The 23,743-nt window shown below is 53.0% G+C and overlaps 1 protein-coding gene across 1 annotated transcript; it reads left to right on the top strand.

Annotated features, from left to right (window-relative positions):
* Window positions 1-3,519: 3,519 nt before the first annotated feature.
* On the top strand, window positions 3,520-23,310 carry wipf2b (WAS/WASL interacting protein family, member 2b). The gene is made up of 8 exons (XM_088906392.1): window positions 3,520-3,911; window positions 13,153-13,291; window positions 13,871-14,003; window positions 15,069-15,194; window positions 15,320-16,027; window positions 17,166-17,381; window positions 18,058-18,159; window positions 19,949-23,310. The coding sequence occupies exons 2-8, from the start codon at window positions 13,226-13,228 to the stop codon at window positions 19,987-19,989; spliced, it is 1,392 nt and encodes a 463-aa protein (XP_088762518.1). The 5' UTR covers window positions 3,520-3,911; window positions 13,153-13,225; the 3' UTR covers window positions 19,990-23,310.
* The last annotated feature ends 433 nt before the right edge of the window (window positions 23,311-23,743 follow it).

Below are 23,743 nucleotides of genomic sequence, written 5' to 3' on the forward strand. Positions count from 1 at the left end.
AATCTGTGGCAATGTGATGTCTTATCTGCTGTGCACAGAAAGGAAGACGAAGCTCTGTCTATGCTCGTCATACTTTGGCACATAACTGCATAGATCTGTAGAAGAGTCTTACCAATCACCACTGCATGGGTTTGCATGGATTCACAATCTCGCAACTTTACAAACTTGGTTACTCACATCCGAAAGCTTTTTGTCCCAAAGGATCTGAAATTGCTTAACACACAGGAGGGGACCCACTTCACCCCAAGACAGAAACCCACTGGTCCCAAAACATCTCACACAGCAGCGACTTCATATTACCTTAGAAGTCTCCAATCCAAGGAGAGACCAGGCCCAGCCCTGCTAAGCCCTCTGAGATCTGACAAGATAAGACTCCAGGTGGGACTCTGCTGACAATGGGGCTGGAGAGTCTCCAGCAGGCTTGTTTGTTGGGTAAACAGAACAGCACCACGGAACAAAGAGCTGCCCTTTCAGCTGGTTTTGCATGGTATGGAAATTCACACAGACAGCTGAAATGCAAGGCGGACCACAGCCCAGTCAGAGTGAAGGACAGGGGGAGTCAGGGAAGGAGAAAGAGAGCAGGAGGGAAATAGGAAGAGAGATATAACAGAAACAGACCCTGACGAAGTACAGGCTCAGTGACCACAGCCTGGCCGTAGAGACTGGGCGACACAGGCAGACCTGGCTGCCCAGAGAGGACAGGCTGTGCTCCCACTGCCAGCGGGGAGAAATAGAGACAGAGGAGCACTTCCTACTGCACTGTGACAGATACTCTGGGATTAGAGAAACATTCTTCCCTAAATTCAGAAATCTAATCCCAGAGTTCCCACACCTGCCAGAATCACAACGGGTCCCAATCCTACTGGGAGAGGGAGGAGGGAGCTCAGCTGAACTGGCAGCCCAGTATGTGATCTCCTGTCACAGCCTGAGGAACAGTGAGTCTGTCTTCCAATAATGCTCCAGCCGCCTACAGTATATGTCAATATTTTAGAATATGTCTTTGTTGTAAATGTCTGTAATATGTCTGTAGATTTTATTTTACTTTTATTTTTTGTTTTGTTTAATGTAAATATCATTACTTTCATTTGCTTTGGCAACACTGATTGTACCCATCGGTCATGCTAATAAAGCACCTTGAATTGAATATAGCACTGCTAGAGCACCGCAACTCAGACCAAACCACTTCACAGCACAGATCAAACAGTAGGCAGTGTGTGGCTCTGTGGCTCAGGACCTGCACCTGTGGCTGGAAGGTTGCTTGTTTGTATCCCGCGGCCGGCAGAGGAATCCTACTCCGTTGGGCCCCTGAGCAAGGCCCTTAACCTCAACTGCTCCAGGGGCGCTGTATAAATGGCTGACCCTGCGCTCTGATCCCAAGCTTCTCTTCTGTGTCTGTGTGTCTCATGGAGAGCAAGCTGGGGTCTGCGAAAAGACAAATTCCTAATACAAGAAATTGTATATGGCCAATAAAGTGATCTTATATCTCACACACTGGGACACAAACACAACACAAACTGGAATTCTACAGAATCCTAAATAGGCAATACACACTAGCCAAACATTTAACCAAGATAAATAACAGCAAACAGAAACACACCCTGACGAAGTACAGGTTCAGTGACCACAGCCTGGCCATATAAAGACCAGACCTGGCTGCCCAGAGAGGACAGGCTGTGCTCCCACTGCCAGCGGGGAGAAATAGACACAGAGGTGCACTTCCTACTGCACTGTGACAGATACTCTGGGAGTAGAGAAACATTCTTCCCCTGTGTAAATCTGGGATTTACACATCTTATCCCAGAATTCCCACACCTGCCAGAATCACAACAGCTCCCAACCCTACTGGGAGAGGGAGGAGGGAACTCCGTTGAACTGGCAGCCCAGTATGTGATCTCCTGTTCCAGCCTGAGGAACAGTGAGCCTGATCCCGATGATGCTCAATATGTTTATATGTAAATATCTTATGATTGTGGCTTTATTGTAAATGTCTGTAGATTTTGGTTTATGTTAATTTTATTTGTTTTGCTTTGGCAACACTGATTGTACTCATCAGTCATGCCAATAAAGTACCTTGAATTGAACTGAATTATTGACTGTGTCTGCTGAGGCAACCCTGTAAATTTACCAGTCGTGCCAATAAAGCTGTTTGAATTTGCACGGGGCAGGGAAGAAAAGGAAAATTGAAGGAATGAGGGAGGAGAGAGGAACAGGATATGCAACCATATCACCCTGCAACTTACAACTGGCAACCCACTGAAGCTCAGCAGGTGTGAGCCTGGCCAATACCTGGATGGGAGACCTCCTGGGAAAAACTAAGGCTGCTGCTGGAAGAGGTGTTAGTGGGGCCAGCAGGGGGCGCTCACCCTGCAGTCCATGTGGGTCCTGATGCCCCAGTGATGGGGACACTATACTGTAAACAGGTGCCGTCCTTTGGATGAGATGTAAAACCGAGGTCCTGACTCTCTGTGGTCATTTAAAAATCCCAGGGTGTTTCTCAAAATGAGTAGGGGTGTAACCCATTGGCCAAATTTCCCATTGGCCCTTACCAATCATGGCCTCCTAATAATCCCCATCTATGAACTGACTTCATTACTCTGCTCTCCTCCCCACTGAGAGCTGGTGTGTGGGGAGTGTTCTGGCGCACTATGGCTGCTGTCGCATCATCCAAATGGTACCATTACTTGTACAGTGCTTTGAGTGGAGTGTCCAGAAAAGCACTATATAAGTGATTATTATTATTATTATTATTATTATAACAGGAGGAAGGAAGGAGTAAAACAGAGAAGGAGAAAGAGGGAGAAAATGAGACTATGAAGGCAGCACAGAGCCTGACAGTGTCCAGTGGGGGACAGTGAGGTGATATAAACCAAGGATCACAACCTCACCTACTGGGAAACACAAAAACTGGGCTTCTGCTGGCTTCAAAAATGACAGAACACACTGGCCAAGTGTCTGACCAGTGTCAGAGACAACACGCAGAAACAGACACTGATGAGTGACCACAGCCCAGACATAGCCTGCCCTGTCTGCCTGTCTCGCTCAGTTCCTGTGCTCCCAGTGCCAGCGTGAAGAAACGGCGAGCCAAACACACATTCGGCCGTATTTCAAGATTTCCTCCTGGACTGGAAACACATTATGCTTCAAAACAGCAACTGTACAGTATCGCTCCTGAAATGAATATTATATTTGTCATCATTACATAAATAACATCAGGATGAAGCAAGACCTTCGAGTGACAAAATAATGCAAAATAAAAGAAACCGCTGTCGTTATTGTAAATGCGTGTTGTGACCTCACCAACATGGCTGCAGCCCTGCCCCTTATGGCTCGTGTTTTTGCCGTCATCAACACGCCGCGCAGGCGCTCTCGACCGCGCCCGGCGTTCGGCGACTCTCGTCAACCTTCGGCTCTCGCCGGGACGGTTCAGTCCCCCCCCTCCCCTCCACCTCCACATATTTATTTGAAATCGGCTCCCTTCCTCCATTTTGTTATGCAGGAGATTCCATTTCCGGGTTTTCCACCGGAGGAGCGACACAGTGTGCGGGAGAGGAGACCGACGGGGCCGCGAAACGCAGGAACGGAGCAGAGGAAGAAAACAGGGCCCGTTGTGTACCGAGCGAGGGGGCAGGGAAACCGGGGACCGACGGCGAGTCACTGAGGCCGCGGCGACCAGCGGCTCCGGCGGCTCAGTTCGGCTCAGCCAGCCCGCGGTCCGGACTCTCAGGCCGAGTGCGGCTCCCTCACCTCACCGGGCCTCCAGCGCGGGGGAGCAGGTGAAATCTTCCCCCCCACCCCCGGGGCACAATGCCCCTGTGTTAGCCTGCGGGTCTGCGGGCCGCCCGGCGCCCCCCCTGTCGGTGTGCTTGCGGACAGCGGACGGGAGAGACTCCGCCGCCGAAGCCGCAGGAGAGGTAAGGGAGGCGGGCAGCCGCCGCCGGACTGGGAGAGGGGGCAAACACGGAGGTGCGTGGATCTCCCACCCACGCGTGTGCGAGACACACGGGGGGCGGGTCGCCGTGTCGGTTATACCTGTTCTCGAAGTAGCTCAGGTGGGCAGCTGCGTCAGCATGCGTAGGCTGCAGAGGAGCAAGCAATAGGTTTATTCACACCCGAAGAAGGCTCCACGGCCGAAACGCTGTGTTTTCTTTCTTCTTTTTTCAGCGTGGAATAAACCTGTTACTTGTTACTGTACCTGCTTCTGTTGTTTCCTTGTTCTCTGGGCCACTGCCAGACCCCAGCCAGCCCCGCTCCCCCCCCCGATGATCAATAAGAGCTGATTGTGAGTAACAGGGTGATCGATACCGGCCACGGCAGGTGTGGCGGCGTTGGGGTCTGTCGGGCGACGTGGGTGTTTTTTTTTTTCCCCCAGAGGAGACGTGAGAAAGAGCGGGGTCGGTTCGGCTCGGCCCGGCTCCGGTCCGGCCGGTTCCCCGGGGTGTCGGGTCGCTGTTATTGTGACTACGGCTGCTCGCATTCCTGCTTGTGCAACATCCCGGTACGTGACTGCAGGCTGAGTCGCGGTAACATATTTCCCCTTTTACCTATTTTTAATACTCTCGCTCAGGTGTGAGCAACCAACCCCCTTTACGCTGATCGTGGGTGGTGAGAACCCCGTGTCACCTCCACTCCGTGTTGGCTTTGCCGTGGGTTTATGTCCACGCAGCCGTCTGGAAGTTATTTCCGTGGTTCACTAACACGCGAGACTGCTTTTGCTAAAAGGCTCTCATTTCAATTCACCTCCGCGGCTATAAACTCCGAGTAAGGGGGTTTGGGGGTCCTGCGCTAGAGGAGGAGGGGTGGTGGGTAATTGAACAGGGTGACAGGTTTTGTTACTTCATGATCGCGGGTGGCCGGGAGCAGTCCGATTGAGTTCACACTCATCAGAGCACACTCCCCAGCAGGACGGAGATACTGTCCAAATGAATGTGCTGAGGAGCACAGTGCAGACAGGTTTGTTTGCTGTCATCAGGGTAAGGGACTTGCGTAGGTGAACTGAAGCACACTGAGCACAGATGGCCCCTTGCACATGAACAGACAGGGTGACCATATCTCCCCACGACCACTAGGGCACAGAGACAGGATCAGTTTGTTTTTTTTACCTGGAAGATTCGATCTTGTTAATAGCAGGTTTGCTGGGGGAGTTTTTGATCTTTCATTGTGGTGTGTGACAAACGGGGAACGTGCTTAATCATGAGAAAACCTGTGGAAAGGCTGAAAGTCGGAGATAGGTCATTCTGGACCTCTGAATTGTTTGGCAGGCTGCAGTTCATTTAGTCCCAGGGTCTTTTAAGCAACAGCTGGATGAGAACTGGTACAAGAACATGGCTGGGCAGCTTGATCCGCACCCCCTCGGTGTACAGTAGAGCCTCCTGTGCTGACTGGAGGATTTCACCTGGCTGTGTCTGGAGGGAAGCCAGTGTATCGGCTTCAACAACACTAATAGGTAGCATGTTCCCCCCCTCCCACCACCCTTTGTGTAAAGAGCCTCCTGCTCCCTCCCGAGTCTGCGGGATCGTGTTTTGGTGCCGGTGAAGAAGGGCAGAGGGACGACTTTGGGAACTTAAGCTCTTATTCCGGCTGCCGATCAGTTTCCCCTGAGGCGAGATGCAGAACTGAAAACGCATTTTAATTCTCGGAAGAAAAATGTTGGTTTCAGCATTCGGGACCGCAGAATGAATCTGTTATCTGTGGTTCTGTTACAGTCACAGTGGCGTCATAGTCTGCTTTTTACCTTCTGGTGGCTGGGGGAACTCGTCACTGGCAGCTTCTCCCCCAGTTGGATGGGATGGAGGGATGAGCTGTCATTCACTGAGAGGCATGCGAAACGTCTTAGTCGCACCACACTGAGGCCTCCAGATTTCGTACAAGTGTGTCATAGTTGAAAGTCTGTCAGTGTGGGGAGCAGGGTGAGGATTGGCGGAGTGTCGTGGTCGCCCTACGCAGAGATGTTCTGTGACGCTCCCAGAATACGTCTCGACTGGTGCCAGGAAAATCGCCCCCCCCCCCCCCCCCCACCAACGCACACCCACGGTCACTGGAAACACTCCCGGCTTCCCTGAGCCACACTGCTGTCCTGTGACGTGCCGGCCTGGTGAGGCTCTAATCTCCTGTGCACCGGTGACGGCCGGGCCTGAGCGAGAACAGACCGAGGCAGCTGTTTCATGTTGTGCCAGGCAGCAGCGAGTGGAATCGTAGACACACGAGTTTATATAAGTTTCGGTTATCCCTGCAGGCACAACAAGGCAAAAGGAGAACCCCCTTCCCCGCAGGGCTCTGCGCGGCCATTCCTGCCATTGTGCTGCCTTCGCTCTCCATTGGCATTAACTGGACTGTTGGTAAAAAAAAGTTTGGCATGATTTGTGTGTACACAATACACAATACAATACACTCTGTCCTTGGCGGCTGTGCTTAAAATGTAGTGACTTGACGGTAGGGGTCCTTGCTTCGGTCCAGCCTGTGCTGGTCCCGTGGAGCCGGAGTCTATGGAAACGGGATCTGTCCGAGAACACTTGTTTTATGTCTAAAGTGCAACTGCATGCCCTGCGGAAACTGCTGCAGGTCTACTTAAACACCTGCGGTACGATCTGAAACAGGCAGCTCCTTTCACAGCTGAGCGGCCGTTGAGCTCTCTTCCACCCGGTAACGAGAAGTGTGACTGACGGTGTCAGGATCGTCCAGGGCTGCTTCCTGCATTAAAATATCGGAACTGATTAGCCTGTTGTATTTCAGCAGGGGCTCAGTGTTGTGATAGAGCAGCTGGTGTCGTGTGCTGTGCATGAGTGCTGTTACTGTGGGGAAACAGCAGAGACTGGAATGACTTTTCCAGGCAGCGTCTACGCGGAGCGGTCTGGAGACCACTTGGATGGTATCGGGAGCACTCACTGGCACCCTCTTGCCTCTCTCCATCACCCCTGTTTTCAGTCGGGACTTGGTCTCTCTCCCCTCCTCTTGGACCTCCCTCCTGGAACAGAGAGCAGAGGCTGGCCGATGGGATGGCGGGGGCGCGGCAGCCGGCGCCGGTGCTGGATTTGTCCGCGGGTCGTCGTGCGAGCCCCGTCTCAAACCCGGGTCCTGGGGAGCCCCAGTGCTGCAGGATTTATAGGTTACCTTCAAATAATCCATTTCTGGAGGTCTGGAACAATTAAATGGTGATTAATTAAACTGATGGAGTTCTAAACTTACAGATCATCTGAGACAAAAGAGGATCCTTCAGGCACCATGGAACGGTGCTGCCTTTCCTGAAGCATTACCCACGTAATCGGTCAACTGCAGCACCGAAGTGTTGCGCCTCTTTAAATAACAGGTGGCTTAGGGTATCAGGAGCATAATCGGACTGGGATTGGAGACCCCTGCTCGGGGGGGTCTGTGGAAGAGTGGAGCCCTGCTCCTGGTCGGGTGCTGTTACTCTTGAGGTGTTATGGGGGGGTGGAACGGGTGAGAACAGAGGCAGGGTGAGCACACGGGGGGCCTGTCTGTCCAGCCGGTGTGCCAGCCAGGAGCACTGAGAAGAAGTGAAGTGTGCGAGTCTTGGAGAAGACACTGGCAACAAGTCCAGCTCCCACAGTGAGCCTTCTGTACAGATTTACTCAAATGTTCAGATGCAGATTATGTTACCTGTGTGTGGATGTTGGTATATTCATTCGTTTATCTGTCAGTATAACACCGATGGGAAAAATCTCATTCTGAAGGTAATGTGATGCCTTATTTTAAGTTGTGAGAGACCTGCTGTGGTTTTGTGCTTGTATTGTATTTTTCCCCTCTGTGATTCTCTGGGGGTGTTAATCCCTGGACTTTAAGAGTGGACAACTGTGGAAATCTGAAGTGAGCAGGATGGGGGATGGGGGGAGAGCCGGTGTGTCAGAGTACAGGAGTGACGGAGAGTGACGGGAGAAGAGGCTGTTCTTCCAGTTTCGTTTGTTTGGCTGCAAGGAAGTTAACGATCTGAAAAGCTACTGTAAACCACCTGTTTCTTGAAACAGCCCCAGAGGTCTGCTCCAGCAGCTTGGCTGTGTAGTTTGTTCCAGACTCCCTCAGCTCTGTTAGTAAGCACCTGATATGTTCAGTCCTAAACCCGTGTCCTCAGTCCTAGTTTCTGGTCTTGTTGCAGTTGGACCTGGACCGATGGCCAGAGGCAGATGGCTGGCCGGCCGGCCCACGCAGAAGAAGGCTTGTTCTATTTTAGCAGGGGGAGGGGGGTTCCCAAGAGTGTTCTGACTCACATGGGGGCATAGTGTGCCGCAGGTTCTCCTCCCGTTTTCAGTTTTCACAGAGAAATATCACATTGTCGTTGACTCTTTCGAGTTGGGTCATTTTTTGGGGATGGTTGTGTTCATGGGGGGGGTTTGACACGGGCTCTGCCAGTCTGCAGCCAGGAGAGCAGAGGGCATCTAGGCCTCTTCTCTGTGCGCTGGCGCTGGCGCTGGTGCACTAGGCACCCACCCCTGAGGGGAGAGAAGGAAACGTTATTTGAGGTGTGAGGGTTTCAATTTCAAAAAGGTCAAGAAATCCGTCCCTGGATTTTTGGGGTCCCCCGGTGCCCCTACAAGCTCTCTGATCGCGTGCACCGTGTTTCCAAGACAGCCCCTCAGCTTGACCCCTCTTCTTCCTTCTGGAGGTGGCATGGGCCTCTCTGGTGCCCTTTGAACTTGTGACGTGTGTCGCCCGGTCTTGCAGGCTCTCTCTCAGTGGGGGAGTGCTGAGAGGCTCTCGGGTTACAGCCTGCAGGGAGAAGCTGGTACGTATTAAAGTTCTAGGTTTCAGTTTGCGAATCCTCTTCATTTTCAATCTTTATTATTCTTTTCCCCTGATTCTGTTTGAAGACGAGTATGTCCTGACTGCTCTCTCTCTGGCTGCCTAGCAGGGTGGGTGCTGTCCTGCTGGCTCTCACCTGGGAGTCTCTCTTCCTGGCCACAGCCCTGAGAACTGGGCTCTTGTATCAGCTTGTATGCAGAGTCCCCAGTCTGACACTGGTCTCCCTTTCACACCAAGAATGAGAGAACCGATTCATTTGCTGATGCTTGTTGTCCTGTTCTGTGGCCAGGAAGAAGAGAGGGGTGGGGGGTGAGTGGCGCAGGGGTGTTGGGCCGCTCGCAGTGAGGCACTAGATCCTGTGTCACGGACCGAGGGTTCAGCCAGGCTGTGAGCTCTGGCACGGGATCTTCGTCTTGGCTGCGAGGGTGACGGACTGCGCTGGGTCGGAGCCCCGGGGCCACCCCCTCCCCACCTTCTCTGAATGTAGACGGGCGAAAAGACGTTTTCGGTCCCTGCGCTTTCCCAGAAAGAGCCAAGATTCCAGCGTGATCCCAGTTATGTCACCTGCTTTGACGCAGTATTGACATTGCTAGGCACAAACGGAGGATATTTGCTCTATTTTTTGTGCTCGTAGGAACTGGGAGACTTGTGGCATAGCACTGTCTTCTTCTTAAGTTATTTCCTCTTATTCAGTAAGGGCAGTGCCAGTTGTCTTGGATACTAATGAGTAATAAAATGGGCAGAGAGGCCTGCCGCCTGTACTGGGAGAGTACAGCAAGGTAAGCTCAGCTTCGGTTATATTTCCAGTTTTCACCCATCTCTGCATGAGAAAATTTAACTTATGGCCTACGGAAGAGTTAGAAACCCGAGTGTACAAGGGCGTAGTGGTAAAATTGACGTTTATTGGTGCTGTGTCTTACAACAAAGCCTCTGGAGTCTGTTGACAGCTCAGTAGAAACCTTTCTGTAGCCAGATAGAACAGTTCTTATGTGTAGAGTGGACATGAGTTTTCATGAAGTTCATGGTGTTTGATCACTTCACAGTGCTGTGTCAGACATGGTAGAATTCCAGTATAAATTTCAGTTGTCATTAATCTGCAGGCGTGCTGGGAAATTGTGGTTACCAGTAGATGATGCTTGTTGCTGTCTTCAGACACGTGAGGATGGAGCCTCTCTGTGCAGGGAGTACCTGTCCAGACTGCAGCAAGCCTGCCTTGTACAAGTGTGCTTCTTCCTGCTTACGAACACTTTACAGGCTTTCCTCCTTCAGCACGCGTAACTTCATAATTCTCTTGCACGGTCCATGGCAGTAATCAACACAGAACTTTTAAAATGAGTGCCTAAAACAAGTCTGAAGTTCTTTCAACATAACAGTTCAGATTGTGAACAAAAAATACTGCAAGGTGCTGGTACCCACCTGTCACTGAGCAGACATCTGCGTGGGTGTCACGTGTCAATCAAAACACTGTTACTTTATAAAGAAGACGAATTGATCCAAAACACGGACTAGTGAATGTGAATTTGGGTGCAGGCTTCATTTTAAAACTGCATTCGCTGCAGATGCCAGTGCTGAGGTTCATCGCAACCACCTCTGCTGGAGGCGCAAGAGCAGATTGAGCTGGCGAGGGGGGGGGAGAGGAGCGACCAGATGCAGGGAGGAGGGTGTTCTGCTGCCAGCGGGGTGAATATTTGAGCTAGCCTCTACATGCACACAGCACACCCACTGCTTGAAGAGGAGTAACACATGGCCTGCGTATGAAGCGAATATAGTTAAGCTCGTTGTGGCTATCTGTAAACCCTGTTTTAACCTGACTCTTCCCCTCCTCCAAAAAGTATAACTCACTGCAACAAATGACCACAGCTCAGTCCCTGCAGTCGGGCCAGGAGGAGCCAGTGTCCCCTGGCTCCTCACGGACTGACCTTGACAGGCACACAGGGCTTCCCTGTTGGCAGTGTCTTCTGGTTTTCGTTCCAGCGAAGCTTTCAATTTCTTTATTAAACTCATTTCTTAATTGAACTAACAACGCTGCTTTCATTCAGTCAGCCTCAGCCTGCGACAGCTGCGTGTGCCCTGACTGGTAAATGATGATGCTTACAGCTCACCTGGCACTGGTACAGAGAGGAAGCGATGGGGAAAAGAGGAAGGAGGGAGAGTGGCAGGGAGATTGGAAGAGTAAGTGGGCAGGGGTCGAGCAGGAGCGCAGGAGAGGGGCGTGGCTGGTGAGCGCATGCGTCTCTGGGCTGTGCTACAGGGAAGTGTCGTCTGGTTACTGGCAGCCAGCAAACAAGATCTCCACAGCTGATTGTGAGAGGTGAGCTGATTCACAGGCGCTTCAGGGTGTGACCGGACAGGAGGAGGTTATCCTGGCAACATCGCAGGTGTCCCCTTGTGGGCAAATCCAGCCCCACAGGTGTGCAGCGTTGGGCAGGTAACAATCTCAGGTCCAATACTGGAGCTCATCTCCCTCTCAAAGTTTATTTACGAGTTTCTCTTTTATGTTGTTAGCAGCAGCCTCGGGCTTGGGCCATGGTAGATCTCCAGACAGGTTCTGCTGCGTTTCCACTCTTGTTCTGGACTCACTGTGCTGCACTCAGCCGTCCGTTCTGCTCTTGTTTTATACTGGCATGATATTGCAGGGGAATAGTGTTACTTAAAGACGTGCAGATCATAACCTTGGAGTTTAAGGCTCCTGTTAAGTAAATGAGAGCTTAACTGGGAGGGAAAACTGAGGCACTGAGCTCTTTCTTACTGTGGGGCCGGTATGGAGGGTGTAAGGGGAGAAAGTGTATAATCTGCTGGCGTTGGTGAGCATTAGTGCCGATGGTGATGCCTTGTAGGCAGAGAGAGGGAATGGGGCTGTGGAGAGAAGACTCTGCTTCCTTGGGTTACTGTCAATATCCTCTGTGATCTGGGGCTCTGTGGACATGAGCAGCATCAAAGGCCTCGCTCCCCCTCCCTGCTTCCAGCAGAGCCCAGGAGCTGGGGCTGGGTGTTGTAACAGGCAGCGTGCAGGGCAGAGCTGCAGGGATCGGCGGTTCAAGAGCCGGGTTTCCGTTTGCTAGGAGGAGTTTTCAGAGGATTAAGTTGGGAGTTACACGTTAATAATAATAATCGCTTACACTTATATAGCGCTTTTTCTGGACACTCCACTCAAAGCGCTTTACAGGTAATGGGGATCCCCTCCACCACACCAGTGTGCAGCCCCACCTGGATGATGCGACAGCAGCCATAGTGCGCTCCCCACACACCAGCTCTCAGTGGGGAGGAGAGCAGAGTAATGAAGCCAGTTCAGAGATGGGGATTATTAGGAGGCCATGATTGGTAAGGGCCAATGGGAAATTTGGCCAGGATGCCGGGGTGATATTTGGCAGGACGAGTTGATATTCCTTTGTGCATATTGAGGAATATGGACACATCTGGTAGTGGTCATTGTGGGGTCCTCATCCCTGTTATTTCTTTCACAAGTTTCTTGAACATTGATAATCTAGTTCTTAAAACGACTGCACTCTCAGAATAGGCCTTAAATGAGTATTTTATTTCCAAAGGTTTTGCCTGAAGGTCTCCGTCAGATCAATTGGCTCAGATCCATCACGGTTCAAGTTAATCGGTTGTAGCTGATTTACAGACCAGTGCATGGAAAAATGAGCAGTTTCAGGGCTATTTTGGAGGTGCAGTTTTCCTTGCAGTTGGTCTGTTTCTGAAGTTTGTACCAGTTGTGATTAATCTCCCTGTTTCCTCACTCTTTCTGTGACTGGGGCACATCCGCCAATGAGCAGCCTCCGTGCTGAAGTGTCAGAAGACGCTCTGAGATCTGTCACCGGTGGCCTGAACATTTTGTTTTTGACTTGGCGTTCTTGCCTGCTTACATTCTGTTCATTTTTGGAAGCCTTTTGAAAAAAAGAGACAGGTCTTGTGAGTGCTGGGGGCAGGGGGAGCGATCCCTGCTGCAGGCCCACCGCTGTCAGTCTGGAGCTCAGCTGTGCCCTGGGGTAGCAGCACTAACAGGCTGATCACGCCCAGCCACTCCTGGGGCCATCGGACAGTGATCAGTAGGGTTCTTACTCATTGCCTCTTATTTATTTCGTATCGCCTTTCAGCAGGCAAATAACCTTAATAGGAAGGGACGGGTGGTAGCTGGGAATTTTTTGTTTCTTTATGGTGAATCTTTATTTGAAAAAAAAGGAGCATGAATTAATAAAAGCCTGTGCGCTTTGTATTAATTTCTGAGCCGCAAGGGCTGTGTGTGAGCAGGGCTGCGTGTCTCCTGCGCCGATCGCTGTCTCTTCACCCAGCCACGCCCCCGGCTCAGTGCTGGGCTGGGGAGGGGTGGGACAGAGGTCAGCTGCCAGGACGTGGCCCATGCTGACAGGCCGCCTTTCTCCCTCTCGTGCTGTGTCGCAGGTGCCCGAGGGCGCAGGAGTGTGCAGGCTGCGCACGGGGACGCTGAGAAGGACTGCGCTCGGAGAGGGCCAGGATGCCGATTCCCCCCCCTCCGCCCCCGCCCCCCGCGGGACCCCCGCCACCCCCAACCTTCGGCCAGGTGAGCAAGACCCGCGGGGACCATGGCAACGCCCCGCCCCTTGCCACGTCACTTCGTGCAGCCAAGAGCCGTGTCACTTCCTCTTCATCAAGGGGGCGAAGAGCCATGGTCTTCTGCTTCTGCCAATAGGAGGGAGAGGAGTTCAGAGAGAGCTGAAAACTCTTTACTCCCCACACTTACTGCAGGTCTGTCCAGCAGCAGACATGCTTTGATCCTCTGTGCCTTGAATGTCTAAATGCGTGTGCAACTGGGTGAATGTGAATAAAGGTAAAAGCTACGTATGGTAAAGAAAACAGTGGGAATTAGTGAACCAGAGGAGCTCATCCACAGCTATGAAACAAGGCATCACTGTTAATTTAGTCCATGATGAAAAGAGAGGAAAAGAAACAACGTTTCAACTGTGGAGCCTTCTTCAGGTGACTTCACACCCGTAGAAGGCTACGAAGCCAAAACATTGTTTCCTTTCCTCTCTTTTCAGCAGGAATAAAGCTTTTCTTGTCCCTTTGCAGCCTGCGCATGCTGGCGCAGCTGCCTACTCGAATCGCTGGTAATTGACATTTGTTTTTATCGCCTGCCCAGGCCAACACCACCCCGCCCAAGCTGAACCGCGACGAGCAGAAGGGGAGGGGGGCGCTGCTGTCTGACATCTGCAAGGGGGCGCGGCTGAAGAAGGTGGCCGTGGTGAACGACAGGAGCGCGCCCGTCATAGAGAGTAAGGCCACTGCGAGCTCGGCGCTGCGATACAGGGCCGTGCAGCCCACAGCCCCCCCCCCACACTCCCCACCACGCTCCCACACTCCACGCTCTCCCCTGAGGGGTCCCAGGGTCCTGCTGCAGGGTTGACAGGGTGCGCCGGCGTCTTTTCTTGTATCTTCTGCCTCGGGACTCGCACACCCTGAGGAGCCCAGAGCGTTATAATAATAATAATAATAATTGCTTACACTTATATAGCGCTCTTCTGGACACTCCACTCAAAGCGCTTTACAGGTAATGGGGATCCCCTCCACCACCACCAGTGTGCAGCCCCACCTGGATGATGTGACGGCAGCCATAGTGCACCAGAACGCTCCCCACACACCAGCTCTCAGTGGGGAGGAGAGCAGAGTGATGAAGCCAGTTTAGAGATGGGGATTATTAGGAGGCCATGATTGGTAAGGGCCAATGGGAAATTTGGCCAGGACGCCGGGGTTACACCCCTACTCTTTTCGAGAAACGCCCTGGGATTTTTAATGACCACAGAGAGTCAGGACCTCGGTTTTATGTCTCATCCGAAGGACGGTGCCTTTTTACAGTATAGTGTCACCGTCACTATACTGGGGCATTAGGACCCACACAGAATGCAGGGTGAGCGCCCCCTGCTGGCCCCACTAACACCTCTTCCAGCAGCAACCTTGGTTTTTCCCAGGAGTTCTCCCATCCAGGTACTGACCAGGCTCACACTGCTGAGCTCCAGTGGTCTGCCAGTTGTGAGCTGCAGGCTGACCCTGTTCTCTCTCACTCCAGGGTCCCAGTAGCCATGACGACGGTCATCTTGCACCTGTTGTGCCACTTTTGTCCCGACCAGGTCTCTGATTTAGCTCGTTAACGTGTAGCTTGTCAACGTGATGCTGAACTCAAATGGATCTCGCAAGCATCATCTTACAAGAGCTGCATGATCTGAGTCGTGTGTCTGTTGTCCTTTTCCTATTAGGGATGAGGTGAGGTGTCTGAGCTTGTGTCTCGGTGCTGAGGGATCGTGGGAGTGGCTGTGAGGTTATGTGTTCTGTGTCCTACTCAGAGCCCAAAGGAGGAGGAGGAGGAGGAGGCGGCGGCGGCGGAGGTGGGTTTGGAGGCGGATCAGGAGCTCTCCAGCCGATGGGAGGACTGTTCCAGGGGGGTGTGCCCAAACTCAGGCCAGTCGGAGGTGAGGGCAGCACGTGTGTGTGTGATTGTCGTGGTGTTCCCCCTGATGCAGGACTCGCTGTCCAGCTCGGTTAATAACGAGTCTCCGGTGAAGCCTGACGTAGCTGCTCCGGCCTTGTTTTGCAGACGGATCTGTGGGCCGGTCAGCACTGAACCCTCCCGGCTCCAGGCCCGCTGCTCCCCGGCCCCCTGTGGCCCTGGGCCCCGGCCGCAGCGAGGTGGACGCGGCCAGCCAGCGCGCGTCTCCCCCCGAGCCGCCGCGCACCCACCGGCCCTCCCTCCCGGACCTGTCGCGCCCCAGCACGGCCGGCGGTGGCACCGGGGGCATGAAGCACAGCTCCTCGGCCCCCCCGCCGCCGCCGCCCCTCTCGCGCCACAGCAGCAACGCGCCCCCCACCCCGCAGCAGAAGGGGGGCCACTCCTACAACCGGGAGAAACCCCTGCCGCCCACGCCTGGCCAGAGGGGCTCCCACAGTGCCTCCCGGGACGCAGCCCCACCACCTCCAGTGAAGCCACCCCCTTCCCCGCTCAACACGCCTCGACCGGGCCCGGGGGGGGGCAGCCACAGCGGCTCCTCGCTGGCCCCCCCTCCCCCCCCATACCGCCAGCCGCCGGGGGTCCCCAACGGCCCCTCCAGCCCGGTGAACGAGGCGGCCCCGGAGCTCCCCCAGAGGCACAACTCCCTGCACAAGAAGGTCTCCACCCCTGGTGCGCCCCCTCCCACCCGGGGCCACGCGCCGCCCCCTCCCCCCTCCCTCTCCCCGTCCCCCTCCCCCTCCCCGCAGGGCAGCCGACCCCCGCCGCCAGCGAGGAACCCCCCCAGCCGGGGGCCAGGTGAGAGCCCGCGCTGCTCGCGTCTGTGCTCGCTCGCTCGCTCGCGGACGCCGCGCCCACCCCGCACGGGGCAGAACAGAGAGGCGTCTGTTGCAGGGCCGGTGTCGTAACAGGCTTATCCAGGCTCCCTGCCAGAGGCCTTCCGGTTTTTCATCATTCCTGCAGCGCTGCTCTCGGCTCGGCGGCCTGACTGACCAGTTCGGCGCCCTGCTCTCTCCGAGGGCGCCTGCCCCGTGGGCCTCTTCTCGTTTGTACAGGAGCGTTTCCGTCTCTCGCCTCTCGCTCTGGCCTTTTCAATTCAAAGGGGTGTTTGATTTACATAATATCCTGTGGTTCGCAATACAAACATTGCAATGGTATTGACACAGGCCCAGCACTGAGAAAACGGAGACGGGTCTTCTTCTGTTCATTCTCAGCGAAGAAGGGAAATGCCAATGGTGTTTACCAGGGAGCCAGTCCCTGGCTCATCCCATCTGTGTCACAGGCAGGTGAGGATGGGCTCCAGGCCTGTGAGACAGGGGCTCCGTCACACACGGTGTCACTTTCCCGGGAGGCAGAGTTCAGAGTGCAGCAGGCAGGATCCCTCTACTCCTGGGGTTTTCCTGGCTTTCATACGGAGGTGCAGAAACGAGCCTAACCGAGAAAAGGGAGGCCAAGGGTACGAATGAGATGTCCATTCGGCCCGTCCAGCCCATTGGGTAGTTAGTAGCTTATCGATGAGGATCTCATCCTGCTGTTGTGCTGCTGTTGTGCAGGAAACCAGGGTATTGGCTCCAACAGCATGGCTGGGCAGCTTGTTCCATAACAGGCATCCGTTGTTCCAGTTATCAAAGCACTTCTCTGTAGATTCCACTTGTCTTCTGGTTCATGTTCATTTTGCAGAGCAGGTCTGGCCAGATTTTGAAGGCTTTTAGCAGGTCCCCTAACAAACAGAGGAGACCTGGGCTATGAAGGTCCTGTCAGTGTGGAACATGCCTGTAAACCCCAGGATCTGCTCTTCCTAGGACAAGGGTTGGCTGATTTTAACATGATGTACCAAATGTAGAATTTAAGTTCTTGACTTTTACCTCTGTTTGCTCTACTCTAGCTCTGTGTGTGTCTCTGCTGACCCCCTGTGTGTGTGTGTGTGTCTCTCCAGCGCCGCCCGTGCCGCCTCCGATGCGCAACGGCGCCCGCGACGCTCCGCCGCCCCCTCCGCCGTACCGGGTGCACAGCAGCTTGGCGCACGCACCCCCGGAGCACGCCAGCCGGGGCAAGCCCCCGCCGCCCCCCCCCTCCCGGACGCCCGTGGCGCCCCCGCCCCCCCCGCCGCCCATCCGCAACGGACACACCGCGCTCTCCAAGCCGTTCATAGGTGAGTGGGCCTCGGCCCTCCCCGCCGCTGTCCCCTGGCCTGGCAGCGGTGAGCTCCCCGGCCTCCTCTGTCCACACCTGTTCCGAATTCGGGGCCCCTTCTCAGTTAAATGGGCTCCATTTCCCCAAGGGAGGTGGCAGTTCATGAATAGAGCTGACCTGTTCCTGCTCTTTCCTTTCAATGGCAAGAAAGTGAATTGGTTGATGTTTTTCTAAATTGTACAGTTTTTTTTTCCGTCTACTGGAGCTCTCCCAATGCCACCGTGTTTCTGAAATGGGGGGGTGTCTGTTCCTGGGGAGGGAGAAAATGGAGTTGCTGCCCTGGTGGTCTTTTCTAAGAGGGGGTTCTCCTCTCTCGGGTGTTTGGGGGTTGTTTGGTGTTCTATATACGTGATTACTGAGAGCCTGCTAGAGAGCCATGGACCCCAGCACGAGTGTTCAGTACAGCTCTCACCTGGAGACTGTGCATCAGATTGCTGACTTGAGCGTGTGGGATCCCCCTTGAGCCTTAGCTCAGTTCTCCCTGGTGTCACCGTGCAGCTGCTGGAAGCTGACTGGGTTACATTCCTCAGCTGTGAGGGACTTCTGTGGAATGAGCAGGCGCCTGCCGGTCGCTCTGGGCTCATGGCTGTGGTGTTGATCTTCAGATGTCCGTCTCTCTCTCCCTCTCTCCGCAGAAGACTTTGAGTCCAAGTACTCCTTCCACCCCATAGAGGACTTCCCACCCCCCGAGGAGTACAGGAATTTCACCAAGATCTACCCCAGCAAAACCAACAGAAGTAAGAGCCCTGCGACCGAAACTGGCGTGTTTGCGGTTGATATACCCATGTCTCCTGCTGGCCACAAAGTGTTCTGGGTTCTCCTGTCGTCGGGATACTTCAGATCTTGTTTGGCTTCTATCAGATCCCGCAAAAATGTGCTGCTGTTAGTTCTTAATATTGTCAAAGCCGGCAGCCTGGCTTCTCTCGGGAGGATAGGACCCTGGGATCCTGTAGCTGCCAGCAGCCGAACGAGCAGGAGAGAATGGCCTATACTTGTGTGGATGTTAACTGCGGGTTGTGTTTTAACTAATTCAGGTTTACAAAAGATGAAGACCCCCCCCCCCCCCCCCCGGTTAAATTGGAAACTTGGTTCGTTCATTTGCTTTTCAGACCAGGAGCCATTATTCACGACTGGATAATATTACTAGAGCTCCTTGCTAAACCAGAGGAGAATTGGTGAAAGAGTTCTCAGCTACGGTGTATTCAGGATAAAATATTGCAGCGGCTGCATCATTCCAGCTTGAATTCTTACAGATTCTGCAGAACATCCAGAGTGCAAAAAGTAATAGGAAACAAATGTAGTATGTGAACAAGACATTAATATCATCCACAGTAGAGAATGTTGAACACTAGGACACTTGTGTGAGGACCCGCTGAGGCCCCCTGGTGGCAGCAGTCACAATCTGAGGATAGTGATTTTGACAAGCAGTCTTCTAATTGGGCTGATCCTGAAACAGCACTGGCTTGTTTTTTTTAAATGGTCCCAGTGACTTGACACACAATATGCACCACTCTTTGCAAAAGAGCAGTTGCTTTTTTTCCGGCTTAATTTTACTTAGACACTATTTTCACCCTGAACCTCACAACTGGCTGCCTACTACAGCTCAACAGGCATGAACCTGACCCCAGTACCTGGATGGGAGACCTCCTGGGAAAGCTGAGGCTGCTGCTGGAAGAGGTGTTAGTGGGGCCACTAAGAGGTGCTCACCCGCAGTCTGTGTGGGTCCTAATGCCCCACTATACTGCAAAAAACAAATGCACCGTCCTATGGATGAGATGTCAAACCCAAGGTCCTGATTCTCTCTGGTCATTAAAAATCCCAGGGTGTTTCTCTAAATAAAAGAACAGGGCATCCTGGCAAAATTTCCCCCTGGTCTTTACCCATCATGGCCTCCTATTAATCCCCATCTCTGAACGGGCTTCATCACTCTGGTCTCCTCCCACTGAGAGCTGGTGTGTGGGGAGCAGAGTTAGTAGTGTCCAGAAAAGCGCTATATAATTGTAAGGATTAGAGATAAAACAGGATTTCAAGACTAATAAATGAATTAGACTTTTTAGGTAAGCAGTGTATCGTGAGACAAAGACCAGAAGACTCTCCAGGGTTGTCTGGAACCACGTCTGACATGTCTGAATAAATATAATACATCTTACCTAAAATGTGTAATTGATTGTGAAAATGAGCACTTTTCTTCAGTCTTGAAATCCTGTTTTATCTCAAATGAGCCTTGAATCACATTTATGTGAAGTTTCTGCTAAGAGTGTGAAAAATATCGAATACGCCCAGCATAGCCAGTGCTTCTATCTGTTACATTAGTTATGAGACCAGCTAGAATCCAGACTGGGAGACCTCAAGTTTGTCTTCCTTTGTCAAGGGTTGTTTAGGGGCAAAACACAGTCAAAGGCTACAGGGTCGCCTGAACGTGGGGGAGGGTGTTGTGATCATAGCTAGAACATGCGTCGGCTCATGAATGTGCAATCTGTGAGGATCACTAGTCTGAAGTCTAATGGTTGTTTTTCCTTTTTCCAGTGGTAAGAGGGGCACCCCCACTCCCACCTGTCAGCAGGTGAACACTGTGAGCCAGCCGGTCCTTGCTGGGCAGAAGACGGGGGTCACACACACACACACACACACACACACACACACACACACACACAGACACACAGACATGGACCAGCCCGGACAGCAGCAGCAACCCGATGGCATTTTTTCCAGGTCTCCTGCTCTCCTCTCCTCCCCCCGAGCCCAGCACGACAGAACCGAGCCCGTTCTGGACCAGAGCTGTACTCCTGGGCCAGTCCCTCCCCCAAGTGCGGAGGGGTTTGCTGCTGGGGGAGGGGGGGCAGCGAACGAGAACAATGAGAAAGAGACACTATGCATTCTACCGCCTAGTTTGACTTGACAACTAAAGAGTTGGGGGAAAAAAACTGCTAAAAGTTAGAGAACACTAACAACGGAAACACAGGGGAAGGCCAAGGGATTTTATTTTGCCACATTGTCATGCTAGAAGCCAAGGTCTGCACTTTTAGCCCAGTTGTGCTGCAGCACTTGGAAGCTCCTGCAGAGGGCGCTGTGGAGCCCGCCAGAACCCCTCAGTGCTTGCAGGGTACGAGGGTGGGGGCACGTGACCTTCCTTCCTTCTTCCATCGATCTCTCGACCTCTGGACACTTAAGAAATAGTCAGCTGTAGTAACTTTACTTGAGGTGTTGGGTTTCATTTTTAAATTTTTTTTTATATCTATGGCCACTGTCTTTGCACACCCCTCCTTGTCACAGGCCATGATCGCCAGTGGGATCCCGACTGGTTTTTGACCCTGTTCTGTTGAGACCAGCAGGCATCACCTGCCAGACTGGCAGGACTCTGCAAGGAACACTCTCGCTGCTGGAGATGTCATTTCACGACAGCAGGATCTGCGATCCTTGAGCTAGGAGCGTCTTGTGGTTCTTCAGTGTCCTGCGGAGGGAAGGACAGGTCCCCCTGAAGCTCCTCCAGAGAGCAGGTGGGCCTGTGGGCCGTGTGTGGTGCTGTGCTGGACCTGACCCGACTGGACTAGTCCCAGCTGGACCCTGCTGTGCCCCTGAGCTTCCACAGCCCGGCCGCACTCATGAAGGGTGGAGAGACTCCTGCCCCACCCGGTGCCAACGCGCACTCAGTGCTTCTGCATCCCGCGCCCGGATCTGCGCCGCTGCCAAGCCGCACTGATGACAAATCTTTCGTGCTTGGTGAACGGGCCAGCCAGGTGGCATGTCTGCTTTCCAATCTTATTCTGAAAGGCTCCCCGTGCAGGAACCTGACCCGTCGGCCACTCTCTCTCTGTCTCCCCCCCTGCTGAGGCAGTGAGAGGGCCCAGCTGGACCGAACAGAACACTCCAGGCCAAACTGGCAGTCCGCTCCGTTTTTCCTTCCCTTCTCCCAGAAGCGCTGGACACAGTTCGCCTAAGGGATGGATCGGCCTCAGTGGAGAGTGTAGAAGATTGGACTCTTTTCATGATGGGCGGCTGTGTGAATCGGTAGCAGTATTTGATGAGACAAGCTTCAGGAAAAGTGCTTTTGCCTTCGTTTGTCGAGCTTGGCCACTTCTGCATTTCGCGTGGCGGGGGGTGCAGGGCCAGGGCAGAGCTGGGGGTCCGGCTCTGCAGGCTGCAGGGTGGGGTGTGTCGGGGGGGGGGGGGGGAAGGGCAGAGGCAGGTACTTAGTGCTGGGGGTCTGGGGTACTGCCCGCTGCTCAGTGTGGTTTGACCTCTGTCAGAGTTCAGGCATATGCATTCATTCCGAGATGGTACACACAGCCTCCTCCTAGACATGCTTGTCCCAAACGTATAAATGTTTGCAGTTTAGCCCCCTTTCCAATTCTGGTAGGAGGGTTTTTGAAACGGTTTACCGAGCAGGTCTAAAGGCAAATTGTGAAGCTCTGCTTGATATCTAAGGACATCACTAATGGACTCAATTCTCTTAACTGTTTGCAGATTGAGGCTGGTTCTGCAGTCAGTCACTCTGTGAGTTGTACATGCACCCGCCTTCAGCAGAAGTCATAGACCTTAAGACTGGTCTTGCAGCAAGCGCGTCATTACTGAATCATTACTGCTATGTTAGTGTACCTTATAGGTGCCAGTGTTCATCATACAGTAGGCCATTCTGTGCTGTAGGTTCTTGCTCCTGTCAGTGTCCTGTAGCTGTGCAGACATGGTAGGGTGGATGTTTGCACAGCCACCTTTCATGCGCAGCCTCTCGGTTGCGCAGATCAGTGCGGATTTGTTTAGGTACTTCTGTTGCAAAGGAGACACAAGTTGTCCATCCTGAGAGGGCACTGGAGCAGGTGAATGCATGTACTCTGGCACAGCTGGGGGCAGGGCTCCTACAGCTGGAGAGTAATGCATGGAAATGGGGTGTGCTTGAGGTACCCCAACTCGCCTCACCTCTGCGGGGTTGTGTGTGTGTGTGTGTGTGTGTGTGTGTGTGGGGGAGGGTCACTCATTCCTGGCTGTTGGCTGCTAGTTCTGCTTCCACGCCTGCTGCCCCAGGTAAACTGGTCATCTTCTCAAGAAACCTGCCGATCGCCCTCCCACGTGACCTGAACTGTCCGAGCTCGCGGCGCCCAGGAGCGGCGATGCATGAACTCTCCTTCCTGTCCTGGCCAGGCGTGTCTGGTCACGTTGGGGAGAGCAGCGACAGATGTGGGCTTGGGGGTCCCCGTCTTCCCGGACTGGATGCTATGCAATGGGGTGGGGGGGAGGGGAAATTGGGGTGGCTGGTGTCAGTGGGGTCTTGTTTCCCAGCCAGTCGGACACTAACCTGATGCATTGGAAGACTGTGCCAGTGAACCTGCTCTGCTCATGTTAACATTGTTTTTCCATTCTCTTTTCCCTTGGTGTGGGGACTGGGAGTGTCCCTTTCCCTCTGCTGCCCCCCCCCCCCCCCCCCTCTCTCTGCACACAGAGGACGCCTGGACTTCTCTCCTGCTCTTATTTTTAAAAGATTAATCTTAGTTGGTGTCTTGCCTTATACACTACTATTGTTTGTTGGTACAAGATTTATCAAAAATAAATGACGATAATAATGTATATTTACACTACGACTATGGGGAAATATGGTAATCATAGCTATTGATCTATTTTTTATGTTGTAAAAAGCTTGTAATATAGGAATAAAAAGGTGGGCTTGTACAAAGCCAGGGACCGATTATTAGCCAGTCTCTGTATCCGTTTCTGTCTGTCGCTGTCCGCCTCACTCACACCACAGCTGTTACTGGGGCTGCTTCGCTCGCAGTGAGGGGGCCTCCTGCCCGTGTTCAAACGAGCTTCTGTGTCTGTCCTTTCTTTCAGGGGCATTTCATTGTACCTGTCTTGTCAGCCACGTTGTACCAGTTCAAATAAAATGAAGATAAAAACGAGTGTGTGGGTCACGCGTTCGTGTCCGCGTTGGCAGGGTCTGGGTGCAGGAGTTGAGCTGGGGTGTGCAAGCCCTTCACACAAGGTTCCTGCAGCTCTGATCTGAGCTGGGTCTTATTATTGGAGACAAGGAAGAGCATAGAGTGATTTTGGATTTTCGTTTTTTTTTCTTTAAGCTCTCCATGTTCTGCTCAGTGTTAATGGGATGATCTTTTGTGAAAACAGGGTTTCCAGCTCCTTGCAGGACAAGTCTAGAAGTGGATTGGGAGAGTTGTGCAAGATGAAACGCTGCCGAACGACAAAAATATATACTGCGGGAGTATCGGACAGTGTCTTGTATCTGATCATCGCTTCAGAGAGGGAGAGCCACATGCTTAATCTAAATAGGAATATTCGTTTTACTGCACATTGTGAAAAAGAAGCGATTATTGCTGA

Source organism: Atractosteus spatula, chromosome 26 (assembly GCF_055471065.1).
Source record: "Atractosteus spatula isolate fAtrSpa1 chromosome 26, fAtrSpa1.hap1, whole genome shotgun sequence".
Taxonomy (NCBI): Eukaryota; Metazoa; Chordata; class Actinopteri; order Semionotiformes; family Lepisosteidae; genus Atractosteus; species Atractosteus spatula.

Bases quoted from the DNA above. Each gene is read 5' to 3' on its own strand.
- wipf2b (XM_088906392.1), top strand. From the start codon at position 13,226: ATGCCGATTCCCCCCCCTCCGCCCCCGCCCCCCGCGGGACCCCCGCCA. The intron at 14,004-15,068 runs GTAAGGCCACTG...TGTCCTACTCAG, and splicing joins GAGCGCGCCCGTCATAGAGA to AGCCCAAAGGAGGAGGAGGA. The intron at 16,028-17,165 runs GTGAGAGCCCGC...GTGTCTCTCCAG, and splicing joins CCCCCCCAGCCGGGGGCCAG to CGCCGCCCGTGCCGCCTCCG.